Source organism: Priapulus caudatus, unplaced genomic scaffold, assembly GCF_000485595.1.
Source record: "Priapulus caudatus unplaced genomic scaffold, Priapulus_caudatus-5.0.1 Scaffold790, whole genome shotgun sequence".
In the NCBI taxonomy this organism is placed as follows: domain Eukaryota; kingdom Metazoa; phylum Priapulida; class Priapulimorpha; order Priapulimorphida; family Priapulidae; genus Priapulus; species Priapulus caudatus.
In genome coordinates, this window is record NW_014577851.1 from 80057 (window position 1) to 99987 (window position 19931).

The following is a 19931-nucleotide window of genomic DNA, read 5'->3' on the forward strand; positions in this document are numbered from 1 at the left end:
TCTCTCTCTCTCTCTCTCTCTCTCTCTCTCTCTCTCTCTCTCTCTGAAGAAGAAGAGGAGAATCCAGAAACGTTAACCACGCACACGCACGCGCGTGCACACACACACATACACGCACGCACACACACACACACACACTCACACACGCACGCACGCACGCACGCACGCACGCACACGCACGCACGCGCACGCGCACGCATGCGATTCACGAAATCCCATTAGCAGACATGATCACTCTCACTCGTCCATGTGGAGCTTCGGGTTTTCGCACACGCGAGCGAGGTGATTAACTGATTACCCTAATTTATTAATTTCGCTAAACGCAATTAAAACGTTTCGCGGATAAGAGACGCGCCGCAGCATGACGGATGCAACCGCCGTGCCACGAATACATAGAAGCCATGAGCGGGGGGAGGGGGGGGATCCACACATCCAGCTCTCCCTCGCGTACGCAGCCACTGCGATCGTTCCACCGCTCGTGACTCGTTGTCAGCGGTTACGCGGCGCCGCGTGAGACCTACGTGAGAGGTCCCTCGCTCGCTCACCAGGACAAGCTCCCGCCAGCACCACGCGAGGATTCATCGACGAAAATGTGACATAGGAGGCGATGCTCGCGTTGCGGCGTCGGATGCTGCGTGCGCGCGCACGTCAAGGATGCTAAAGCCACGCCCGAGTGCACTCCGTCGCCGCAGCGATGGGATGAGGAGGCTGAGACAGAAGGCATCCCTCAGGCTACACACTCCATCCTCCTCCTCCTCCTCCTCCTCTCACATCTCACAGCTGGCAGGACAAGGAGGCTGATACACACTCCATCCTCCTCCTCCTCCTCCTCTCACATCTCACAGCTGGCAGGACAAGGAGGCTGAGACAGAAGGCATCCCTCAGGCTACACACTCTATCTTCCTCTTCTTCCTCCTCCTCCTCCTCCTCCTCCTCCTCCTCCTCTCACATCTCACAGCTGGCGGGATGAGGAAGCTGAGGCAGAAGGCATCCCTCAGGCTACACACTCTCTCCTCCTCCTCCTCCTCTCCTGTCCTCTCCTCTCACATCTCACATCTCACAGCAGGCAGGCGGTGGATAAACACACACGGATCATCGGGGAGCCGTAATCAAAGTGCACAGGGTTCCCACTTATTGGCATCGACAAATGAAAACATTTATACCAATTTATGATGACTATGATTCGACTCATTGCTGCAGCCTTCGTTTTGGAGTCTGAGTCTATCCGATATGTACAAAATAAAACTATTTTAGCATCGTTATAACATCCCATATTTATCTTTTACGGTTCGATTACTGTATGGCTGCCTCTATCTTGGTTATTCTTCTCGAGAAGTTACAATACACGTGACACATACATCCAGTATTTCTGACGAGGATAAATAGTTGTAAAAAAACTTCTTAATCGTTACTTGAAACTTTCTAGATTCATTTTAAGTTTGGAAATACAATTTGCATTGATGGCACTGTACGTAACGATAAAATCTAACAGAAAAATATATATATTATATAATTTACGATGCATAGTAGCACGTGACCTAATCATGAGAGTGATCCAACTTATGTTAATTTTCGTATGGAGACTTTTTCTAAGTAGACATCTTTTTTATTGGGCTATCCCCCAGTGACTGGGCATGCACATTAAAATCTTAAATTGCTACCTGAAGTCAGGCAGCCCTATGTGAAACAGTGAAACCATCTGCCCCATCAACCAAAACCCTGACCTGGTTTTCCACTAGTGTTATCAATCGGTTGTAATTTCGTAATCGATCATCGGTTGAACCCAAGTAATCGATGATCGGTTACAATCGGTTACTCGGGGTGTTGAATGCCTGCGTGTGCGTAACGTCGTGTGCATGTACGTGTGTGCATGTATGTGCTTGTTTAGCCCTGTTTACTGTTTGTTTTGCACTGTTTACTACTGTGTGTATAATACTATAATGCATGTATGTTAATAAAGGATAACTGGTATAGTAGCGATGATATCTCTGATTCTCATCACTTTTCCAAGTTTTACATTTATTTCGATTTTTTTTCTTTCGATGAAATCGATTATGGATTTTGATAACCAAGCGCTTGGTTCGAGCCACTGTTCAACCGATGATCGAGTATAATCGATGATCGTGACATCACTATTTTCCACGCTGCCCGAAATTTCGAACCCTTTACGGAAATGACAAAAACCGACGAAAAAGACCCCAGCTAAAATGTCTACAGGCAATAAAGAGGTAACCCCTCAGCCAGCCTTGCTGCGTGCGAGTAAACACCTCACGGGAACCTCCCCCCCCCCGCCCCACGCGTATAGCAGTAGCAGCTAGCGACCACTAAGACATGCACGCTGCCGGCTCGGTTGCTAGGATACCGAATCGGCTACCAATGGCTTTCCGACGCTTTCAGCATCTGATCACGACGCGGTAATCGACTGTGTGAGATATTCAGCAGCAGCAGCAGCAGCGGCTGCGGGACTACCGGAGCCCACAAAAAAGGTTAACAGGAATATGCAATCAGTAAATAACATGGCTAGCGGAAAGCGCGTGGCGTGCAGGCCTTGCGAGCAGCAGCTGTACTGCCTCGACACTCACTCCTTACTCCTTATATTAGCTGGTGCGTGCGCCAGAGCGCGTGTGCGTACGTGCGTCTATGCGTATGTGTCAAGCATACATGCATGCGTGTATGCGTGCATGCGTGCATGCGTGTTTCTACGTTATGTACGCGTGCGTATGTGCGCGTGATGTCTGTGCGAGTGCGTATGTTATGAATGCGTGTACATGCGTGCATGCGTGTTTCTATGTTATCAGGAGTTAATAATGAACATTAACATAATAAACATAATTGTCATTATTAACTCCTGATGTTATGTATGCGTGCGTGTATGTGACGTCTGTTTGAGCGCATGTGCGTGCGTGCGTGCGTGCGTGCGTGTATAGCTCCACTCTTAGTCTTACGCACACGAGTTTCGCGTGCAATCCTTCCAGCAGCCCAATCATCGAGGCAGCTCACTCACTCACTCACTCACTCACTCACTCACTCACTGCGCGTATCTATGTCATTGCTACGGGAGTACGATTCAACGATGACTTATGAAGCCAGTCTAGGCAGCAGCGGCACATGCGCACGCGTACTCCGCACACGCTCGATGCACGAGAAGCCATCACCAGCAGTGATGATGATAATTGGGTTGCTGCGCTGTCGTCGGCCTGATGATGATGATGATGATGATGATGATGATGATGATGATGATGATGACGATGGTGGTGGTGGTGGTGGCGATGATGGCGATGATGGTGTTGGTGGTGGCGGCGGTGGTGGCAGTGATAGTGGTAGTGATGATGGTGATGATGATGAAGATAATGATGACCAGTGTTGGTTGTGATGGCAATGATGATCACGGACCAGGTGGCGGTGGTGTTGGTGGTGGTGGCAGTGATAGTGGTGGTGATGATGGTGATGATGGTGATGATGATGGTGGTGGTGGTGGCAGTGATGATGGTGATGATGATGATGATGGTGGTGGTGGTAGTGTTGAGCCTTTCACTATAACTCCGGTGCTGTCACGGCCATCAGCGATGCGGATAACACGCGCCTCTCTAACACGCCAATCAACCTGCACGTGCGTGCGTGCGTGCGTGCGTGCGTGCGTGCACGTACAGTACGTTCTTCTTCTTCTTCTTCTTCTTCTTCTTCTCCTCCCTTCTCCTACCTCGGGGGTGACACGACACTCACTATACTATACGCAGCGTCCTGCGTCACGCCGCACTACACGCAGCGTCCTGCGTCACTGCACGCCTGCGTCCTGCGTCACTGCAGTGTACCGCCGTAAACCTCCCTATACGCCACCGTTGCCGTGGTATCGTTTGACGCCGTGGTCGCGGGCGTGTGAGATGACAGGTCGATCGAGCTGCGAGGCTCCGGCGGCAGCGGGGGACGCGAGGTGAGCACGGTATATGACAGCGAGCTCGTGATCGAGACAAACAGATGCATCATCTCCACTATCACTCACTCGCACACGCTTTCAGTTTCTTCTCCTCACGCAGCCCTCCCCCCCCCGCACCCTGATACTCACTCTCCACACCTCCCGGTGACTCTCAATGAGGTTTAGGTTCGTTCTCACAGAAGGCAGGAGGCCAGACAGTATGCGCTGCCTGGGGAGTAGGAGGGAGGAGAGGAGAAGGGAGAGCGGGAGGAGGAGGGAAAGCGGGCTAGACAGTCTGCGCTGCCTGGGGAGGAGGAGGGAGGGGAGGAGGAAGAGGAGCGGGAGGAGGAGGGAGAGCGGGGTAGACAGTCTGCGCTGCCTGGGGAGAGGGAGAAGGAGGGAGGACAGGGAGAGAGGAGGGGCGGGCTTCTAGATCGGTTCTGTGCATTAGCGACGGTGCTGCTCCGCCCGTCTTCGTTTCTACGGCCGTCTGCGTGCGTCGCGCGAATGGTAGCAGCGTGCCAATTTCAATTCTGCCGTGCGCGCGCAAATCACAACAACACCGAGCAAAGCACCGTGTACGACGTATTTCAGCGGTAGACGAAGACGTGACCAACACGAGCGCAGACGCAGACGTGACCAACACGAGCGCAGACGCCCGAAAAAATCAGACAGACACACGTACACGCACGCACGCGCATGCAAGTCCATATATATAGACATTTTCACATACGACCACACACGCGCAGCGCACCACCACACACACACAAACAGACAACACACACACACACACACACAACACACACACACACACCACACACGACACACACACAACACACACACAAAACACACACACACCAACATACACGCACGCACGCAGCGCACGCGCACGACACGGCACACACTCAGCGCGACGCAGCAACGCAGTCCGAACAACACACCACACACACCACACACAACCACACACACACGCACACACACGTACGGAATGCAGCGAACGTTAAGCACACACAGTCACACCGCATGCGACACTAGCCTAATACATGACATCAAGAGCTCAATAATACACTGTAGTGTAAATTGGGTAATAAAAAGGTATTATTAGGCTCTTGATGCTATATCAAGAGTAGATAATAACACATGTGTTATTATCATACTCATGCCATATGCAAATACAACTCGCACATAATACGACGCGCACATGCACACAGGGGCACGCACACCAAACCCGCGCACCGGAACGCACGCACCACGCACATGAATACACACGGAAGTACGACAGAACCAGTAGCAGCGCATCGCCATGCTGTATAAAATACTATACACATCACACGCACGCCGACAGCTGCGCGCGCGCACACACAACAAACACACACACACACACCACAACACACCACAACACACACAACACACCACACACACAAACACACACACCACACACACACAACACACACACAAACACCACAGCACACACCACACACACACACTACACACACAAACACACACACACCAAACACACACACACACACACACAACACACACACATACACACACACAGTGACACAACACACAGGCACTTGAAGCATGTCAACTGTAGCGCACGGGCGCCCCATTGCAAGCGTAACACTAACAACACATATATTAAGAGTTATATATATATTCTTCTATATATTCTATATATATTCTTCTTATACACTCTTAAATATATGTGTTAGTGTACGCGCAATGGCGGCGCCGTGGCGCGTACAGTATGATATGCAATTCGAAATGCTGTACACACCACAGTATTTGTCGATATCACTCGTAACATATATGCGGGAAGATGCGTAACACGGTTACGCGCGGGACGCTGCGGATGACATTTTTACAACGTTACCACGGACGACCGGGCGAAATCTTGCTGCAGGCTCTCTCACTCTGACACTCACGCGCACACACCGTGGAAACAAAAAAAGCGAAAGAATCCATAAACATTACCGTGTGACGATGTTTGCTGTAACGTGGTCATCGTTGTGTCTGCGTCCGTGAGATCATGGTCAGCATCATCATCATCATCATCATCATCATTAGCAACAGCAGCAGCATCACTGACGTACATCGTGACTTCCTGCCACCCGATAGCATTACATGTCTGCACTAATGCCGGCAGCTGAGCTCCCTCGCAAGCACGGAGCTCAAGCAGCGAATATATATTATATAATATAATATGAATAATATATAACATATAAATAATAACTATATAATCATCAGGAGATATTATATATATATATAATATAGTATATAAATATAGCAAATATATTTTCCTGGCATTATTCCGATAAAGGCAAACGTCTTGACGCGGCCGAGTCGCAGAAGCATACTATCGCCGCTCATTAGTGTTATGCGCGCTATGAAACCTAGTGGTAACGATTATCAGCCCGGATAGTCATATCAACGGCGAAACCAGGAGAAGGCACGCGAAGAAAATCCGCAGCGAAGATGAGAAGCAGACGACCGGTGAAACGCGGAATGAAATGAATGCTACAAAGCGCAGCCCTAGCAGAGCGAACCGCGCTACCCGACTACCTTAATCACGTACAAGTTTCCCCATCGGCAACGCCCCGGTGCGAGTTCAAAAACAGCAGCGCGGAATCAAAAACTGTAAGAAATGTGCTAGACAACGCCTCGACACTCGCTTGCATGCATACCCCATCCCCCGATGGCACAAAGCAACCGAGGTACGGCGACGGAGAAAATGAAAATGTCAAAAAACGAATAATATCGAACAATCGGCCTAACGAAATCCCAGGAGGATGTGAAACTGATGGGTGCATAAATAATCACCGTGCATACCATCCGGCACTGATCAATCAGCTGACGCACTGCCTGCCAGAATTTCCGTGTTAGCCCAGAATCACTCTACCCCCATTTGACGGCCTAATCTTGGATGAGACGGCATGAAATGTTGATAGAAGATGGCATGCAGGGCGAAAAAAGTGGACCCAATTTTATTATTTTTATTAATTAACCATTGTTCATTGCAACAGTGCAGCTGCTTATAACGAATATAAATATATCAGATTCCTGTTATTTTGTACGGCATTTAGACTAAATTTCCGTACCATTCTTAAGTAGGGCCCTCCCCCTGTTAGGGTGCTTCGGCAGAAGAGCCGACAGCATCCTCGCTTCGCTCAGATGCGTGAGACTCCCATGAATATTTTCCCTGGCTAACAGTAAACACCCTGCTCCCGATGGCTGCCTGATCGATACATGCATGCACTTGCTACTCGGATCTGCAATTAATTAGTATAATTGTGCAGGATCGAATCACTTTAACAAGCGTTTTTGCCGAAGTCGACCTTGAGAATTCGCTCAGAATTACCCCTGAGCAATCACACTCCATTTTTGTTGAAGGCCTGGCGTGGTGCGCAACGTCAGTGCGCATGTCACGTGTGTGCAAGTATGTGCCTCTTTAGCCTGTTTACGTTTGTGTTGCCCACTATTTACTACTGGGTGTTAATACATGTATTGATATAAATAAAAGCGTCATAAACTTGATACTATAGTAGCGATAGATATCTCTGATTTCGATCACTTTTCCAAAGTTTCTTGTTCAAAAGTTAAAAAGAAAAATAATATCGAATGAAATGATTATTGGATTTATAAACCAAGCGCCATTGGTTCGAAAGCCAACTTAACGTATCAAACCGAATGATCGTGACATCACTGATTGATTTAAAGCTACACCACAATATAAATAGATAGTTTGTATGAAAAAATTACGAACTGAAGTCGATGAACTATATTTAACGCCCACAAGATCAAGACATAATTCTCACACTGCAACCGAGACGCGGAGAATCGTTCGGCAGCGTATGCAAAACCTTGAAAACAAGAGAACAAATGCCATACGTACATTTGTAAATGTATGTTTGTGTTTTATTTAGCGGTAAGATAATTAATGCATATTTGACGTGTTTTTCAAGAAAAGCACACATTTTATTCATTATTATAAAATATAATATCACTATAATTGTAATTCGTAGTGTAAATGTGTTATTTTCAACTTAATATTAAAGTTAAGGGAGGGTCTAGGATCTCTTAAGTTAAGAGAAAAGTTACGAGAATTTTTAATTCTTTTAATTTTACGAAGTTTCTGTCAATGCTCTAAGGGAAAAAGTTAATGTTAAGGTTAATGGACTAATTTGTTTCTGACAATGGGCCCCTGGGGTAGATATTAACTTTTGAACAAGGGAGTCCAACGGACTCCCTGCCCTCAAAAATCTGTGCTTATTTTGAAGATTCATGCGGTTGCACGTCTGCCAAATTTTCTTTGCACATTTGCTGAAAAAATACGGTAATTCCATGAGGCCGTGCTCTGGAATGAACGAGTTAGTATGGCAGAATTTTCAGGGAGTCACACGGACTCCTGCATATATGTCAAATCAGGGAGTCCGGCAGTAAATCAGGGAGTATTTGACTCCAGACTCCCGTTAATTTTGCACCCTGAAACACGTATGTTAACGTGTGAACGTGTGAACATACATAAACGAATACATGTGTACAACATGTAAGCATGAAACAACATGTGTGAAGCCACAAGTTCTCTCATTCGGCTCTTCTATTATATATATAGAACATTAACACGAGTTAAACACCACAGAATATAAATCAGAACGGTTCCAGTGTTTGACATTCGCACCGGCTGGTGAACATAGAGCGTATATATATACCTATTGTTCCCTAATGCATCACGCATGTACCACTGAAGTGTCACAACGTGCATTAAAAATGTAAAGCAAAATAACTGACTTGAATTTCAACAGCAGGAAAATGCATCAAATCTGCAGAACAATACCTCTTTTTACGGCGCACATTTTAATCGAAATTAATGTGGATGCTAATTAAAACGGATTTGAGTCAGTTATCGTCACCCATGCACAGTTGCGTGAAAATACAGCCGATTACGGTAGAATTAAATTTTGCGTATTAATTCATTATTTTAAACTTACTGTAGACTGTAGACAACCAATTTCTCTAATTTAGGAAAATTGAATAGAGGTATTGTACAAAGGCATGACCACCTAATGAAACTAATACTGCCACCTCTGCGTAAACAAATGCGCACACACGCACACGCACATGAACACGCACACGCGCACCCACGCACACACTCATGCAGGCATACACGCACACAAACACACACGCACGATAGCAATTTATTTTCGGCATTATTCCGATAAAAGTCAACCGCTTGACGCGGCGAGTCGCAGATACTATCGCCGTCTTTTAGTTTTAGCGCGCTATGAAACTATGGTAACGGATTATAGCGGACTAGTCAATCAACGCGAAACCAGGGAGAAGGAGCGAAGCCGAGCGGAAATGAGAGCGACGCGTGAAACGCGGAAATGAAATTATGTACAAAGCGGCAGCAGCAGAGGCGACCGCGCTACCCGACTACCTCTCACGTCATTTCCCCCAGCGCGCCCCGCGTGGAGTTCAAAAACAGCAGCCCGGTGTGCCTAGCAACAGCCTCCGACACTCGCTTGCATGCATCCCCATCCCCCGATGGCACGCACGAGTACGGCGCGGAGAATGAAAATCAACGAATAATATCGAAACAAATCGGTGTGACTGATGGCGTGCCATAAATAATCACCGTGCATCCATCCGCACTGATCATCGCTGCCGCACTGCCTCCAGAATTTCCGTGTGTTAGCCAGAGACACGTCTACCCCTCCTTTGGACGGCCTATTCTTGGATGAGACGGATGAAATTTGATAGAGATGGCATGAGGGCGGCCCAATTTTATATATTATATTATACACCTTGTTATTGACAACAGTGCAGCTGCTTATACGAATATAAAATCATATCAGATTCCTGTCTTTTTGGCATTTCAGACTAAATTTCCTCCATTTTAAGGTAAGGCCCTCCCCCTTAGGGTGCTTCGCGCCCGAAGCATCCTCGCTTCGCTCAGATGGTGAGACTCCCTGAATATTTTCCCTGGCTAACAGTAACACCCTGCTCCCGATGCTGCCTGATACATACATGCATGCACTTGCTACTCGGATGGCAATTTAATTAGTATTAATTTGCATGGCATCGATCACTTTAACAAGCGTTTTGCCGAAGTGACCTTGAGAATTGCTCGAGAATTACCCGAGCAATCACACTCCCATTTTTGTTGAATGCCTGCGTGTGCGCAACGTCGTGCGCATGTACGTGTGTGCATGTATGTGCCTCTTTAGCCCTGTTTACTGTTTGTTTTGCACTATTTACTACTGTGTGTATAATACATGTATGTTAATAAAGGATAACTTGTATAGTAGCGATGATATCTCTGATTCTCATCACTTTTCCAAGTTTTCTTGTTCAAGTTAAAAAAATAATAATAATCCGATGAAATTGATTATGGATTTTCATAACCAAGCGCTTGGTTCGAGCCACTGTTCAACCGATGATCGTGACATCACTAATGATGGCTAACCACATATAAATAATATTTGATGAAAAATTACGTGGTCATGAATTTATTCTGCACAACAAGACAAATTCTCACACTGCAACGCGAGACGCGAGAATCGTGGCAAGCGTTGCAAACCTTTAAAACAAGAGAACAAATGCCATACGTCATTTGTAAATGTATTGTTTTGTTTTATTAGCGGTAGACTAGCCATACCCGTCCAAGTAATTAATCAGAATATTATTTCAGTACAGTGTTTGTTGCAAAGAAAAGCACACATTTTATCTCATTATTATAAAAATATAATATCACTATAATTGTAATTCGAGTGTAAATGTGTTATTTTCAACTTAATATTAAAGTTAAGGGAGGGTCTAGGATCTCTCTTAAGTTAAAAGAAAAGTTACGAGAAATTTTTAATTCTTTTAATTTACGAAAGTTTCTGTCATGCTCAAGGGAAAAAGTTAATGTTAAGGTTAAATGGACTAATTTGTTTCTGACAATGGGCCCCTGGGGGTAGATATTAACTTTGAACAAGGGAGTCCAACGGACTGCCTGCCCTCAAAATCTGTGCTTATTTTGAAGATTCATGCGGTTGCAGCGTCTGCCAAATTTTCTTTGCACATTGGCTGAAAAAATACGGTAATTCCCATGAGGCCGTGCTCTGGAATGAACGAGTTAGTATGGCAGAATTTTCAGGGAGTCACACGGACTCCTGCATATATGCAAATCAGGGAGTCCGGCAGTAAATCAGGGAGTATTTGACTCCAGACTCCGTTAATTTTGGCACCCTGAAACCACCGTAATGTTAACGTGTGAACGTGTGAACATACATAAACGAATACATGTGTACAACATGTAAGCATGAAACAACATGTGTGAAGCCCACAAAGTCTTCTCTCATCTCGCGCCCGTGCTTGGCTAGTTATAGACGTATCGAATGAGCGAAACCATCTAAACCACGAGTTCAGAAGACACCGAAGCACAGATAATATCTAATTGCAGAACGGTTCGAAGGGCGTTTGGATAACCACTATTCGGACACACAGGCCTGCGCCTCGCAAACGGACGATAAGAGAGCGGTATAGATAAATAGACGCTAGAGTGTGTGGTGTTATACCCTAAATAGCATCAACGCATGTAGCGCAGCTGAAGGTGTCACAACGTGCATTAAAAATGTAAAGGACAAAAATAACTGACTTGAATTTCAACAGGCAGAGAAAAGTGCATCAAAGATACCATAGGCAGACAATACCCAGAACGGTTCCACAGGCTGGTTTCCGGAGTTCTTATAGGGACTCTTTTTAGCGGCGCACATTTTAATCGAAATTAATCGTTGGATGCTATAAAAACGGATTTCTGAGTCATGTTATCGTCACGCACTGCGCAAGTTGGCGCTGCGACAATGACAGGGAGCCGATTACGGTAGAGATTAATTTTTGCGTATGTAATGTGCAGTTATGTTTATAACTTACCTGTAGACTGTAAGACAAGCCAATTTCTCTAATTTAGGAAAATTGGAATAGAGGTATTGTACAAAGGCATGACCACGTCTAATGAAACAATACTGCCCACCTCGGTGCGTAAACAAATGCGCAGCACACAGCACGACGGAAGGCACATGAATCTACGGCACACGCGCAATCCCGACGCAACACTCGCGCATGCAGGCATACACGCAGCACAAACACACACGCATCGGGTACAGACCGGAGAGAGAGAGAGAGAGGAGAGAGAGAAGAGAGAGAAAGAGAGAGAGAGAGATGAGAGCAGAGAGACGAGAGAGAGAGAGAGAGAGAGAGAGAGAGAGTAGAGAGGAGGCAGAGCGCCCGAGAGAGAGAGAGAGAGAGCAGAGAGAGAGAAGAGAGAGAGGGGGAGAGAGAGAGAGAGAGAGAGAGATGAGAGAGAGAGAGAGAGAGATGAGGGAGTGACACGCGCGTGTATTGATTTACTGAATGTGCATGTACATGACTGCACTATTAATGTGCATTTCATGCAACCACACGCTGGGACATATTATGCAGTTAAAATTCAGCAATAAAGTGGCTGTAGTTCTTTGCAAGCATGGTTTCCGCCACTTTTAGAATGTGCAATTTTCCATGAGAGATGAGCATGCCCAAACCAGTTTCTAAGCAGGTTGACAAAATCGCAAATTAAATTGCCATTTGCAAACACTTAACACAACCTCCAAGGCACCCGACATCAAGTTCCGTGTTTCCATCAGTGTTGCTAGCGGTACGAACGTCTGGTCTGTTCCGAAGACAATTTTCACATTACTCCTGTGCAGATGTTAATACCTCGCGGTACATTATGCTGACAGGCGGCGGCGATTTGCCTCCATTCGTATGCCGCAGCGATGCTAGATGCTGCTTATTTTCTCTCTAAATAAGCGCACACCCCTACGGACACGCAATTACTTCGACGGCCAGTAACCGGCTCACGCACGTTTTTATGGTGACCGCGCACTTGTATTAAAATGGATGACCCGGTGCCGCGTACAATCACATGAAATGCGAAACACGACTGCTCCAACCGAAATATCTAATCAACTGTTTAGGGACAGCGGATAATCGATGCAAGTTTATTGCCATGGAATAGCATGGACGTATATGCCCACTGAGAGTTGGTTTCTCGAAACGGGGTTCCACCACGCCTGCGGTCTGACTGTAGGTCAGTGAAAGCTGACATGGCCGCTGCTGTTACATCTAATCAGAATATCTTTGCATGGAGAAGAGCACTGGTAATTGATTAACTGTAATTCGTGAAACACATTACAATCATCGCACGAGTCTCTCACGATAGTGATAATGATTATTTATATATATATATATATATATATATATATATATATACATATATATGAAAATTTGATCTGATATTGAGGATACACAGCTCAGGGGAATGAAATATAATCTCAGGTGCCTACAAAGTTTATATACGCACTTATATGACTTATATATATATATATAATTATATATAAGACAATTTCAAAAAGATGGAAGCTCTTGTGTATACCTAAATGTTAATAGATTATTCTCTTTTTTTCATTATAACTGAATATCGTGCAACCTAAGACCTTTTCTACTATATATAGTCAGATAAAGGGAAAGATAGATAGATAGATAGATAGATAGATGGACGGATGGACAGACAGATAGACAGATAGACAGATAGACAGATAAATAGATATTAGGGCCATCCAATCAAATCTGAAACTCCCTTTGACTAATTTATAAAAATATTTCCTAAACGAATGGGATTTTATTCCAATCGCACATTCCTTTGCCAGTTATTATATCATAAATGATAGCTATTATTACCTAATCAGTACGACTAACTCATGACCATGTGGTTAATTCCTGGAAAAAAATTTAATTGGTTGCTGATGTGAGGTCACACAAACTAAAGAAGGTGCATTCAAAATGCCATGGTACAGTACAGTGCACACAGACAGACAGCTCTACCACCTAGGTCTAGGCTAATGCAATTCATAATTTAACAAAAACTTGCACATTGCCTAGCTGAGCCATGTGTGCATACAGTACGAGAATGCACCCAGACTCACAATAATGCATAAAGTCATAGTATTCGCACCACGACCACCTCACTGTGCAAAGGTGCAAACACTACTTGAAGCGCATTTAATGTGTGTTGGCTACTACTGCATTAACCGGCATCGCGGATTAATTTAGTATATGTGCTAAAACATATTAGCGGGGTCTCAAACTAGGATTGGGCAGGATTCTACAGTAATTCTAATCGTAACAGATGAGTCTACTCCAGGGCTCACGATCCATCAAATAATGATTGGGTGGAATAAGGTTACGGGTAAAGTTGGCATTTAGGGGTTGGGTACGAGTGATGGTGCAGTATGATGATGATACATTATATATGTACATTGGGACTCAAGTAATATGGACCAGAGGCAAACCTAGTATCATCACTCCCAGTTCTCTCGGACTCTCCTGCATCACAGAATGACAGATATCACACAATTTCAATAGTGTATGCAAATGCAAGATGACGTGTTATGCAACGAGTTATCTGTTGCTATAGTATGCTGCATAATAATAGTTTAATCAGGGGAAATACAAGTTAATTAAGCGATGCATTTTCATTTTGTATCTACATTCAGTCAGGTCAGCAAGTTACGGAAAGCCAAGTCTAAACAACGCGACTGTCACTGTCACTGTCAGTGAGCTCAAGTGAGTAACAACAACACAGATTGACCAGTACACAGTTAGTGAATAGTCTTCAAACATATACTTACGGAAAGGCGTAGTATAGCCCAGACACCGACAACAGCATCAACCACGCACACAGTGCTGGGACAAACTGTGTAGATGCCATCCTAGTTGGCAATTTTTGTGAAAAACGGCAAAATCTGACATGACATGTCTCACTAACCAACGAACGCACATACCGGGAAAACGCGCTCTAGTGAAACTAGTTCCAAAGTTTATTTAGCTTCCTCGCCAGTATTGGACGAACCCACAATTATAGCTTATAAAATAAGATCCACAACAATTTTCATCAAATATTTTCGTAACAACATTAAAATGTGTTTATTGTTTTTGTGCAGTATTTCTCCGCGGAACGATATGAAACGCGAAAATAGTAAGCAGTCACGTAAATCCAGCCGCTAATTGTGTGCAAGTCGCCAGCATTGTACATGGATGCGGCGGCTGGATTCCTGTAACATAGATCGTCCAATCAGAGCAAAGCATCATGGCGCGTGCCTTGTTTCGAAAAAGGAAAACATTGAAGTTTAAAACCCATTTACGTTTTACTTGAAGTAGCTTGTAATACTATATTTGTGTATCCATCTTATACTTCAAAATGGGCAGGAGAGGTAGAGCAGGTAAGTGGTGCATTATGAATACTATTGTGTCGTCTGGCCGCCGTAGTGCGAGGAGTAACAATACAGTATTACAGGCAATAAATACAGTAGGCAGTGACACTGAGAATGTAATCTCGTAGTCGTAATGGTTATTCTTCAAATGTTTAGGGACTTTACCGAATACGGAGAGAGACAAATTTGGCAACACAATGACTCGTGATAAAACAATGAATGTTGGTAATGTTGATCATGATGGTTGTGATTTCATTCCCCGGGGCAGGAATTCCAAGTTCAAGGGTGGAAAACAATCACGAGTATTACTAAAGTCTAGACTATATATTATACTCAAGGCTCGACACTAACTTTTTTTTTCAGTGGCCCGATCGGGCCACCAAAATCATTGATTTTCAATTTTTGGTGGCCCGAAAATAAAATTTGGTAGCCCGAAAAAAAACAAAGAAAAACATTATAAATCTTTATTTCAATCTCGTATTGTATATTATTTGAAAATTGGGCCGTCTGATGCACTTGCACAAGTCTTTAAACAAACCCCACACACTGACATTGATGATTGAGGCATACATTTGAATTATCCATTCCACGGCATCAAATTTTCACCAGAACCGCATTGTCTGGTTCGCTTGATACAATGTAATCACATGTATGCTGGCGCTTGCAAAATATGCTATGGCCTGCGCCCGCTCAGATTTTGACCTCTGGCTAGACTGGTTCGCGGCCGAACTGTTCGTCGCAGAGCGTGTACATTGTCTAGCAGAGCGTGAGGCCGGATACCAGTCTAACACAATAACGTGGCTTGTTGCAGCCGCAGTAGACGGATAAACCGTGCGCCCGTGTATGCACGCGGTAGAATGCTGCACGTGCGTACGTGTGCCCTCGCTCCGCGAATTGCTCGCTCTCTTTTGAATGAGATTAGCACGTAAGAAACAATTATTTTTATCACATAGACACTTTGAAATTTTAGTGGCCCGTTCGGGCCACCAAATTTTAACTTTTGGAAATTTTGGTGGCCCGATATCAAGTTTTGGTGGCCCCGGGCCACCGGGCCACCGCTAGTGTCGAGCCTTATAGTATTGTTAATTTAATTTCGGTAACAACAGTAAGTTAAATTAGTGTTAGCAGTAGTCTTACTACTTACTTTATAGTCGTTATGTAATTTTTACTTTTAGGAAAGAGGGCGGGTAACAAAGCGAAGGTGATTCCTCAGTCACCAAGTACAGCGTCGCCCGTGCCAAAGATAGCTAACAATAAATCTTCACTGACAATTGCACAGACGTCTCCCGTGCCACATTGCACACCATGTGATGGAAGTGGCGACCATCTACGTGCCGCAATAGACAATTGTAAAGAATCCGCCATTAATCAAGTCCCTCCTGTAAATGGGTCCAGTTTGCCCTCACTCTCTAACTGCTGTGGAGATTTGAGTAGCAATGACAGTGAGACAGGAGAGCTGGAACCTCCGGTGCTGCAGAAGAATGCAGACCTGACCAGGTTGGACGGCTGTCTCGAAAATTTGTGTAATGCAAGTAACAACGTTAAGCCTCCACCACAGCCATGCATCGGCGAAGTGCGACAAGACGACGCTGAAACGAAAGTCGAATTGACTCAAGAACAGCATCTGAAGATTGAAGTAACGGAATTTGAAGCTACAGGTACAGAACATAGTGGCAACAGAATGTCTCCGTGTTGTTATGGTATTTAGATAGTTGTTAAGAACGTTTGGTGTACTGCTGTATTTCTAAGAAAATCGGGTAGGTTATTGTAGTTCCAGTGGTGCAGGTCTATGCCTGGATGTGGAGGTCTGGGATATTGGCGAGAATGTTAAAGATTGGATACCTAACACACGGGGGCACCAATGACAGTGTACCAGTCTTGAAAACCACTGATTGTGATGCACAGGCTGCCAGGGTGCTATTATCTTAGAGGTGTGGTTGGGAGTATATAGAATAAAAGCAAACTAATTCCAGCTCGTATACTTCTTTCTAGAAAACACGTTTGCTTTGTTCGGCTAATGGCCAAACTACTCTCTTGCCTGTGCATGTTTCCAGCACAATCACTCCCTCCATTGTTTGACAAACACAATAATAAATGTTTGCCTAGGCTCTGTAATGCATGTCTGGTATCTTTATATACATATATACAGTTATACACATACATATACTATTATGAAGTAAAACATGTGTTTTACTTAATATAGCATACATGTGTATTATGCATAGAGGAAGTAGTGCCTACATTAACGGATCTGTGTGAAATACATCTACGGCAATAATTTTTTATTTAAACCAAACAATCTGCAAAATGTATTATGTTAAATTTTAATAGCATTTTTTTCAACTTCTTAGATCTGAGTGACAGCACAGTGCTTCTGACTCCAGACTCCACACCCACTAAGAAAAGGGAAGAAAAATCAACACCCACCTTATCACCTTTTGAGTCTTTAGTGAAGACAAAGCAGGTGCAACCTCCAGTTAAAAACGGAAATGGCCGAGGGCGGGGCCAAAAGAAGAGTGACACAAAAGCAACTCAAATACGTGGGAATAGGTAACAATGTAACTGCTGTTATGAATAAACTGAAATGACGAGTCATGCTTCAAGAATCTGTTTCTTATCGTGTAGAGAATTTTCGTCACTGATCTGTAGATGCATATGCTCACTAAACAGGGTGCGAAATTAACGTGAGTCCGGAGTCAAATACTCCACGATTTACTATCGGACTCCCTGATTTGACATATGCAGGAGTCCGTGTGACTCCTTGAAAATTCTGCTATACTAACTAGTTCGTTCCAGAGCACGGCCTCGCGAAATGTTTCAGTAAATGTCCAAAGAAAATTTGGCAGACATGCAAGATGCAACCTCATGAAACTAAAATAAGCACATGCGTTATTGTAAAATTTATTCAGTTTTGAACTTCAGAGTGCGGACTACCTCCTTTTGCTGCGGACTCCCTGTTTTTGAGGGCAGGGAGTCCGTTGTTCAGAAGTTAATTTCTACCCCTGTTTACTAAATATATATTTCATGATAACTTGTTTGCAGAGGAAAGAGCAAGGAAACCAACAGCACACCGTCCAAGTTGATCACAGATTTCTTTCCCGTACGGAGGAGCACACGAATGTCCAAGTCGGTGCAAGAGGAATGTAAGCAGAAGCAGCTGGAAGAATACATACTGAGTGGCAGAGAGGACGGCTTAGAGGTACGGAGATTCTGTAAACATCAGACTTTGTGGGCCTCTTGTTGCATCTAGGATATATATGTAATACGCTTTCATTATATAAGAGCAAAAGCAAGCTGAAGGGATTGTCACTGAATGTTGTGATTTAATATAGCGACGTTGCACTCTGCACAGGTCGTGGATATCGTTGGTAAAGGTCGTGGGGTTGTCGCCACCAAACCGTTCAAGCGTGGTGAGTTTGTCGTCGAGTACCACGGGGATTTGATCAGCGTCGACGTCGCTAAACTCAGGGAGGAGCAGTATGCAGCGACCCCCGACACGTACGGCTGCTACATGTATTACTTCACGTTCAACTCGAAGCAGTACTGGTGAGTGTCGATCGGCCTCATTTCTCGATATAAATTCACATGCTGGCGTTGCGATGTAGAAGCGACGCGTCGTAGATCGCGGATGGCTGAGGTGTGCTGGTGAGCATAGACTGAAGTAGTTTTCTCGATCACGCTTTCCGCCATAAAAACAGCCGTCGGTATATTGTTGTTGTTTCTTGTGACGTTTAGTAACTGCTTGTCAGGGTGTTAGCCAGGGAAAAAAATCAAGGGTCTCACCATCTGAGCAAAGCGAGGATGCTGTGGGTGCGAAGCGCCCTAGGGGGAGGGCCTTACCTTAAAATGGAGGAAATTTAGTCTGAAATGCCAAAAAGAAAGGAATCTGATATGATTTTATATTCTTATAAGCTTGCCGTCTCTATCAAATTTCATCCGTCTCATCCAAGAATAGGCCGTCCAAAAGACGGGTAGATGGGTCTCCGGCTAACACACTGCTGCGTGTTCGTGCAGTGCTGTTCGCTTTACGTGGTTTTTACTCGCCTTCCAGCGTGGATGCTACAGCGGAGTCAGGTCGGCTAGGCAGGCTCATTAACCACAGCAGGAAGGGCAATGTGAAATCTAGGCAGGTTGCAGTAGGAGCGCAGCCGCACCTCATACTGGTGGCGTCGCGCGATGTAGAAGCGGGTGAGGAATTACTCTACGACTACGGAGACCGTAGCAAGACCTCCCTCAATGCTCATCCATGGCTGGCATTGTAGCAGATCTACACGTCTATCTTATACAAGAACCGTCACGTTCTGTTGGGTAATTAATTACGGAATCTGTATCGTTTGCAGATGCATAGCACCGTTTTATGCTAAAGGAAGTGCAATGTATTTTCGTATTGAATAACAACAGTGATGTTTATTATTGTGCAGTTTTTCGCCAATTTTATAGATATCTAACATGCAAATCTTGTTTTCTTAGTTTAGTAGTTTGTGCGTATTTGTTTTTCCATCTTGAATTGAATTTTATGTAGTCACAGATTGAGAATTTTTATTGAGGTTTTGAAATGCTGATCGAAATGTGAAATGAATTTGAATGTGTAAGATACCATGATAGGACACAGTTGTTGAAATCCATGTATTATGTATTTGAAGTATTCACTCCATGTATATTTTTAGAACATAACATCTTCAGATCCTAAATCTTGTCTTGATTTTGTATTATCATATGTC

At 44.6% G+C, this 19931-nt stretch overlaps 2 protein-coding genes across 3 annotated transcripts in view; one reads left to right on the forward strand and one right to left on the reverse strand.

Annotated features, from left to right (window-relative positions):
• Nucleotides 1-14968, reverse strand: part of LOC106813546 (probable palmitoyltransferase ZDHHC8) — a 25608-nt gene extending 10640 nt beyond the window's left edge. The window contains exon 1 of the mRNA XM_014817709.1: nt 14629-14968. Within this exon, the coding sequence (XP_014673195.1) occupies nt 14629-14708 (80 nt within the window). The 5' untranslated portion in view covers nt 14709-14968. The remainder of the gene's footprint in view (nt 1-14628) is intronic.
• A 125-nt stretch (nt 14969-15093) lies between these two features.
• On the forward strand, nt 15094-19901 carry LOC106813551 (N-lysine methyltransferase SETD8-B-like). Of its 2 annotated transcripts, none has more exons than XM_014817713.1 (6): nt 15094-15219; nt 16386-16868; nt 17562-17760; nt 18253-18409; nt 18563-18756; nt 19262-19901. In XM_014817713.1, the coding sequence occupies exons 1-6, from the start codon at nt 15198-15200 to the stop codon at nt 19470-19472; spliced, it is 1266 nt and encodes a 421-aa protein (XP_014673199.1). In that variant the 5' UTR covers nt 15094-15197; the 3' UTR covers nt 19473-19901. The 2 variants fall into 2 exon arrangements, with proteins under 2 accessions (XP_014673199.1, XP_014673200.1); XM_014817714.1 differs by lacking the exon at nt 15094-15219 and adding an exon at nt 16096-16135.
• Nucleotides 19902-19931: the final 30 nt, after the last annotated feature.

What these genes read in the sequence shown, in the direction of transcription:
- LOC106813551 (XM_014817713.1), top strand. Translation starts at nt 15,198, where the DNA reads ATGGGCAGGAGAGGTAGAGCAG. An exon ending in GGGCAGGAGAGGTAGAGCAG is followed by an intron (nt 15,220 to 16,385) that starts GTAAGTGGTGCA and finishes TTTTACTTTTAG; the next exon opens with GAAAGAGGGCGGGTAACAAA. An exon ending in ACTCAAATACGTGGGAATAG is followed by an intron (nt 17,761 to 18,252) that starts GTAACAATGTAA and finishes ACTTGTTTGCAG; the next exon opens with AGGAAAGAGCAAGGAAACCA.